Source organism: Perissodus microlepis, chromosome 15 (assembly GCF_051167445.1).
Source record: "Perissodus microlepis isolate ML-2025 ecotype Zambia chromosome 15, ASM5116744v1, whole genome shotgun sequence".
In the NCBI taxonomy this organism is placed as follows: domain Eukaryota; kingdom Metazoa; phylum Chordata; class Actinopteri; order Cichliformes; family Cichlidae; genus Perissodus; species Perissodus microlepis.
The window spans coordinates 26,292,239-26,300,086 of record NC_140475.1 but is presented as its reverse complement, the minus strand read 5'-3'; the positions used below and the strand labels follow the sequence as shown (position 1 = coordinate 26,300,086).

At 43.2% G+C, this 7,848-nt stretch overlaps 1 protein-coding gene across 5 annotated transcripts in view; it reads left to right on the top strand.

The window, feature by feature from the left end:
- The first annotated feature begins 490 nt into the window (after window positions 1-490).
- ppp4r4 (protein phosphatase 4, regulatory subunit 4) overlaps window positions 491-7,848 on the top strand; it is a 33,132-nt gene continuing 25,774 nt past the window's right edge. The window contains exons 1-2 of one of the 5 annotated variants that reach the window (XM_084953069.1): window positions 494-1,443; window positions 1,520-1,631. In XM_084953069.1, the coding sequence (XP_084809195.1) occupies window positions 1,524-1,631 (108 nt within the window). In that variant the 5' untranslated portion in view covers window positions 494-1,443; window positions 1,520-1,523. Of the gene's footprint in view, window positions 1,632-7,848 lie in introns of all 5 variants that reach the window. The other 4 variants (XM_084953072.1, XM_084953071.1, XM_084953070.1 and 1 more) reach the window with 4 other exon arrangements.

Here is a 7,848-nt window from a genome sequence, read left to right as displayed (position 1 = left end):
TCTGACACTGAGACTGCAGCTGAAGGTCAGCCCCTGTTCTCCTTCTCCTTCTCCTCCTCCTCCTTCTCCTCCTGTCTGTCTGGTCTCACCTGTCCCCATCTGTTTGCATTATGTGTTTTTTGTCTCGGTATGATAGTGTAACTTAAGTGGCTCACCTGCCTGCTCTGTCCCAACTACATGTCATTCAGAAACTCCAAGCATCTAACAAAGGGCCAACAGGGCTAACCTGTGATTACCTGCTCTAAAATGATGATTGAACACAGAGCAGGAAACAATCTCAGAGCTTAACAGGTGAGGCATTCATCACATAAGCTGTGAGCTTCATGTTCACGTGAAAAAAAAAAAACATTTCAGAAAAAAAAGAAGAAAACCCTGAATGCAGGAAGTGAAACACCTGACCCTGCAAAATAAAACAAATGAATGCAGATCTTAAGCACGTGACGTGGATAGTTTTATTTGATGATTATTGAACTTTCAGGTGCGTTTACAGGTGATGGGACAGCTCAGAATGAGAGCGGGTTCTAGATCGAAGACACGTTCTGGACTTTATGAATGAGCACGGACAGTCGTTTCCATGGAGACGGATCAGCTGCTGCACTGCGCCTCCAGCTTAACGCCCTGCAGCTCATCTCTCGGTCCCGGTTCAGGTCGGGCTTGCATCCACACCGTTTAGGTTCGCTCAGCCCGCTCTGCTGCCCACGGGTCACTCACGGTGATGAAGCCTCCTCCTCTTCGTCCTTTGGTGTGAAAATCAGTCTGATACCGTCTGTGAACTTTGACGCTGTCCTGTACCGGTCTGCGTATGACAGACCAGCACTGAACGTAGAGTGGGCGATTCGGTTCGGTTGTGCACTGTCGCGGATGACGGACTCGAAGGAGCACGGAGGAGCGCAGCCGCAGTTCTGCGTGACGCTCCCACCGCAGCCCTGAGGAGCTGAAGCAGGTGGAGAAGATCTGGACTTTGTCAGAATATTTGGATATGTGCGCCGAACCGGAGAGGAGGTCCATCTGATTCATCCCGCGCCCGGTTTGTGCGGTTTCCTACATTCAGTCTTTAGATTTACTCCGAATAAATTCCGTGTGCGGACTTTTGGACTGAGTGTGGTGTGAATGAAGAGTCCTCGGGGAATAAAAGAGTTAACTGGAGCTTTTTACACGCAGTCTGGCTGCGGCTTCTCTGCGCTGCACTGGATCTGCTTGGAAACGTGTGACACATCCCGGTAACGGTGTGACATTTTGGGATGTTACGGGGGATTTTTCTGGAGGAATCGCAGTTCTGTGAGCGCCGAACCGCAGATCGTGCCGTGAGTGTGTGGACGGGTTTTGTTTGGGATCTCTGATAGCCTGCATCGTGTGCAAATGAGCGCGTTCGTGAGACTTTGTCAGACTTTTGAACGGAGTCTGGAGTGACGTTCAGCTCGAGCCGGGATCTCCTTGGAAACGGTTAGTGACAGCCCCGCAACCCCCGCCCCCTCAACAGGGATGGTCGGAACTGATACGACTGCTCCCCCTCTAACAGCCAGATGTTACCCGGCAGGATGGCCCTGAGCCCGGCCGGCGTGCTGTGCGGCCCGCTGGAGGAGCTGCAGGAACTCGCCTTCATCGAGAGGCCGATCCGCAGGAGCCTGAAGGTGGGTGTGTGTGTGTGTGAGAGAGAAACGTAAAGTAATGAGGAGGAGGGTGAGTTAGTGGGAGGAAGATCAGCAGCTTCAGTGGAGGAAGCAGAAGGGAGACCCGCAGCATGACGCAGTTTGTCCGCCTGTCTGTCTGCAGAGAGACAGACAGGTCTGAGGTGCATCGAGAAAAACGGCCGATAACTGATCGATTAACCAGTAATCATGAGAAACAGAGTGAAGCTGTCTCTGATCTAATTTAAGATAGTCGCTAATCATGACTGATCAGTAACTGAAAAGATAAACGCGCTGCCTGATTCTTACACCTGTAGCTGTGTGGGCGGGGTTTCACCACGATGACATTGAGAGAGGAGGCGGAGCTTGGGTGTTCTTACGGGAGAAAGCTGATGTGATGACGACAAACACACTTGCACTGTGTGCATGTGTATGTGTTGTTATGGTTGACAGTGGTCAGCCAGACCTCAGGTGAGCCTCTCCGTGTCCTCTTATGACCTTCCTGCACGTGTGAATGCTCAGGACAGTTCCTCATTGACAGACGTGACCCGGAAGTATCTGTGTTGCGCCCATAACAAGAGCTGTTCCATTTTTCCAAACACTAAGGAAAGGAGCTTCAGTGCTTCCTTTATTGCTTCCTTTAGCAGAGGAGACACTGGAGCATCCTTTAGGAAAGGGAGCAGAAAACGCCAAATCTTAATTCATAGCATCTGATCGTTCATGAAAACAGTCAACATATTAAACAAAGTGAAGCAGATCATGAGAACATTCATCATAACTGCATTTTCCATTTCAGGATCATAATACTTTAATAATCCCTAGGGAAATGATGTGCTTTCATCCATAACCCGTTGATATATTTATAGTTTTTATAGCTGTTAAACTCACAGCTGAGATCTGAACATCACACAGCTGGAATAAAACTACTTCCCGTTGAGTTGTTGCTGCATGAATGCAGAACGCTGTATGAGCTCAAGATTATGATCTATAGCAGGGTTGGGGAAACTTCAGGCCTCAAGGGCTGGTGTGCTGCAGGTTTTAGATGTGTCCTTGATCCAACACAGTCGATTTAAATGGCTAATAACCCCCTCAACATGTCTTGAAGTTCTCCAGAGGCCTTGTAATGAACTAATCATTTCATTCAGGTGTGCTGACCCAGGGTGAGATCTAAAACCTGCAGGTTCACCGGCCTTTCAGGCCTGGAGTTCCTCACCCCGATCTATATGAACAGATCAAAGTGTGTGTAAGGTTCTGTATAATCAGTGATCATTAGTAATCATTAGTAATGTCCTTTGTTGTATTACAGGCTTTAGGAGTCATGTTTACTTCAGGTCTGGTGGGATCAGTGATGATGGAGACAAGCAAATAAATAAATACCATATACACAAGATAACTGCCAGAGGGCAGAAGCTTAAACACCTGGTGTCCTGGGTTTGTGCAGTCCTGCAAGATGTTGCGTGCCTTTTTGAGACAGCGGATGCTACAGAGGTCCTTCAGTGATTTTCTAGGCCATGTTAGCGACCCTTTTAAATCAGAATACTTTAATAATCCGTAAGGAAAATGTGTGGGTTACAGTTGATCCAAGACAATAACAGTAACAGACAGTAAATAATACTATATAATCCAAAGTTTACATAATATAAGAAATAGCTCTAATATTTACAAATAGCTCAATTATAAATATGCCTTAATGCCTTATTGTGTGCCATGCTGCGGCTCAAGAACTACACAGAGATGCAATACATCACCACACCCTCAAAGGCCTTCTTCACAATTTCCAAGGTGTTTGAGCTCCATTTGGAGGTTGTGTCCATATCAGAATCAGAATTAATAAAGTATTCTGATTCTGATTCTGATATACACATCCAGGAACTTGAAGCTGGAAACCCTCCCCACCCACTCTATTGACGTAGATGGGCTGCAGGTTGGACTTCCCCCTCATGAAATCAGTGATCAGTTCTTTGGTCTAGGGGTGTTACGGATTAAGTTGTTGTCTGCACATTACCCTAGCAGTCTTTGGACCTCATCCCTGTAATTGTAGGATGATTTATTAACAATGGGCTGTAATTTAGTAACAAAGATGCAGCCAGGTAAAAATCAACATTCTGTCAAGAGCAGCGTACATTAGTGGCTGAAAAATCAATTTTATGCTCAGGTTTCACACAAGTGTTTCTATCTTTTTAAATAAAAAAAGAGGCTGAAGGAAAATCAGTATCAGCTCTGAGAGAGAGAGAGAGAGAGAGAGAGAGAGAGAGAGAGAACTTTATTGATCCCACAAGGGAAACTTTTGTCCTACATCAGCATAATAAAGAGTAAAAATTGTACTGTCCACAATAAACAACAATTTGCCAACACCGTGAAAATAAATGTGCCACAGTTGTCTGGTAAGGGCTTTATACTATGAGTGCAAGAATTTATATATTTAAAACTGACAATGTGCAAGAGAAAAGTGCAAATTGCAATAACATGCTCACTTAAAATCTAAGAACAACAGCTGCATGAAGATATACAATAACGATAATACAAAATAATGTTTGGGATCTTATGCCTGACAGGTGTGTTCACCTGTCACAGAATGAAGAATTAATATACAGCTTTATAGAGAACAGTAGGACTGATTTCTTGAAGTGTTCTTTATGGCAGTGATGTTGAATCAGTTAGAGGGAGAAGGAGCTCTGCAGGTTCAGAAGTCTGGAGTGATAGTGTGGTCAGTGAATACCTCAGGCAGCAGAAACCCAAAAAGGGGAGGAAGAAGGAGGAGAACCATCACAGAAGGACAGGACCCTGCACAGCATGTACCACACTCAGAAGAACTACCTAATACTGAGAAATCCTACCAGTGGCAGGACAAAACTGGACAGAATGACAGCACAGAATCACTAATGGCAGCACAGGAACAAGCTCTAAGCACAAAATTCATAGAGGCTGGGGTCTATCTGTAAAGATGTCCCAGAGACAATCCAGCACATAACAGCAGCGTGCAAGATGCTAGCAGTCGGGGAATACATGGAACGCCATAACCAAGTGGCTAGCATAGTATACAGAAACATCTGTGTATGGCCTGGAAGTCCCAAGGTAAAAATGGAAGACACCGCCTAGGGTGGTCGAGAACAGTGTTGGTCAAGTTACTTGAAAAAAGTAATTTAGTAACTAATTACTGATTACTTCTCCAAAAAAGTAATCCCAATAATTTACTGATTACTTATTTTCAAAAGTAATTTGTTACTTAGTTACTTTTTAAAAACATGATACACAACCTGAATACATAATAAAGCAATAGACCTTTCAGCCCAGATCTATTTTTTATGCATAATCCGTCATATAAAATTGAATCAAATGGAAAGTCTCTTTTTTTTAAATTGTTTTATGAGTTTTAATCTTTTAATTTTATGGACACTGCATTAAGCAAAAATTAAATTATATGCAACTGTCTTTGACTTGAAGAAATCTTTTAACATTTAAACCTATTTTCTGCATATTCCAGCATATAAAATAAAATAATGTTTTGTGTTAACACTCGCTCTTTCAAATAGATTCAAGTAAAACACAGCAAAAAATAAATAAAATCAAAGATTCAGTGGCACTAAGTCCTGTTGCTCTAAAATGCATTTTCACCCGTTTAGCAGGAGTGGGGCCGGTGGAGGTTTGTCAGTGTCATGTCAGTGGGAGGATTTAGAGATTTCTCAGTGAATTTCACACTCCCGTGGCGGCTTGCTAGGTGCTTGAGATTTGAAGTTTAATTTTTCGCTGTCGAAAGAAGTTTTCTTCCCACGCAGAGTGTACAGCGGACGCTAATGTTTTTGTCACTTTTTACGGACTAAAACTTAAAGTAATTTCAGTACATCCACCCTTTAAACGCTGCATGGTTGTACTCTCTCCCACACTCCATATTATCCATTGTTGATCGACACACGTCTGTTGCTGCCACGTGCACCGCACGTACTTACATCATTGTCATGAGACACTCTCACAAACAAAATCACAACAGTTTAGTAACACAGTAACGCAGCGTGCTTACGGGAAAGTAACAGTTATATAATTACTTTTTTGCAATACTAATCCCTTACATTACTCGTTACTTGAAAAAGTAATCAGATTACAGTAACATGTTACTTGTAACGCATTACTGCCCATCTGGTCGAGAATGACCGAGCTAAGATCCTGACGGACTTCTAGATAGACAGACAAGTTGGTGATGGCTAACCAACCAGACATAGAAGTGGTGGACCCTCAAGCTGACAGGACGAGATGGGAACTTTAAAAAAAACCCAAAAAAACAAAATTCCCCTCTCACCCCTGCGGTCGGTCTATCCTCCAATCTCGGGTCCTCTACCAGAGGCCTGGGAGATTGAGGGTTCTGCGCAGTATCTTAGCTGTTACTAGCACTGCGCTCTTCTGGAAAGAGATCTCAAATGTTGTTCCTGGGATCTCTGGAGCCACTTGTCTAGCTTGGGAGTCACTACAGCTAGTGCTCTGATTACCGCTTGGACCACTGTTACCTTCACCCTCCACATCTTCTTGAGCTCTTCTCTGAACCCTTGGTACTTCTCCAGCTTCTCAAGTTTGGAAAGCTGCTATTCATGTGAAGAGTGATGTCACCCCACACTTCTTCCGTCGACGTTCTGTCCCCTTTGCATATGTTGCCCTCAGTGAAGAGGAACAGAAGCTACCTCTAGAAGTCAAAGTTGTAAAAAACACTATGCAAACTGATAAAAAGAACCTCAGCTCTTCACAAGTTTCAGCTTGGTCCAGAACTTGCACACCTCCTTGGGTATCAGGTGCATTGGTACTGTATGGCCAAACTGCACTGGTGGAGCTCCCCTGATGGCAGACCAAAACCTAATGAAGAAGGGCCATGGAGCCTGTGGTTACAGATCTGAAGAAGGTCTGATTGCAGTAAAATGGTTCGACAACAAATTTGTCAACCCTCTAAACAATGCCTGTGGGTTCATGCCTCTTTCATCTGTCAAAAGGTGGAGCAAAAACTCCAATGCAAAGATCACCATTGCATGCCCATCACTCATCCTTACATATAATTAGCATATGGGAGGAACTGAGTTTTCTGATATGCTATTAGACCTGTATAAGACAAGTTATAAGTTACAAGTTAAGGAGATGGCATATTCTGCTGTTCGGATACATCGTTGACTTGAATTCCTGGTCTACAAGAGTTCCTGTGCCCTACAGAACCAGAAACCAATGGCTCTCAAAAGGTTCCACCTGGCTGTGTGTGATGGCCAAACCCGTGGCCACACTCTAAAGTCGGTAACTTTTGTATTTTCATTCTTCATTTGAACATAGTAATACATTTTAGTTGCCAATAACTTTATTGATTGGTTTGGATATGTTTGTTCTATTTGTAAGCGCGCACATTTAGTTTACTTATGTATTCATACTACTTCATTTCTTTGCTTTCTGACTAACCTTTGTCTTTTTATTTCTTACCTGCTATCATCCCTGGGAGTTGCTGGACAAAAGATGGTAGCCAGGGTTTGAAACCATTAAATGAAAAGGAAGATAATTGGACCACACCACCACTTCCTGTTGAAGGGGAGAATGTGTGTTTTCTTTACTTTAAAAACAAAGCATTTGTATTTAATTAAATATTTGAGTTTAGGGTTTAATGGGGTTTTTGATTTTCTTCTTTGGTGTTTAGTTTATTAACAAACTAGATTGTACTGCATCGTTTGTGATTTATGATTTTGTTTTGTTTGTTATCCCTCATGTGTCACAATGGTCTGATCAGCCATTATATACACCCTTGTATGTCATTTCATGTTTAGGTCAGTTATGTTTGTTTGTAGCAGTCATTTGGTCTGTTAAGTTTGCAGTCTTTGCCTGAGTTCAGTTTTGTTTCTTTGACCTCTTTTATGAGCTCAACATTTATTACTCTTGTAAAAATAATTTTTGGGGGCTAAATAAATGGAAACTATATTTTTCTAATAATTCCTGGGACTCCTCCTGTTTTTCAACTCGGTCCATCACATGTGGTGTCAGGAGTGGGATTCTTCAGTTGAGGAGACAGGATTTTTTTTGCATTTTTCTGCCCTTTTTTTCTCCCCTGACAAACTTTTTGAGCCATGCAGAATGCTGTGCGCCCAAAGAGAGGAAATAAAATGGAGGCCAAAGAGGCCTTGCAGCAGCCAGAGAGGGAGAAGGAGATGGAAGAAGGAATTTCAGTTGTGGCTGGAGACACTGAAGGAGAGGATACCAGGGAGCC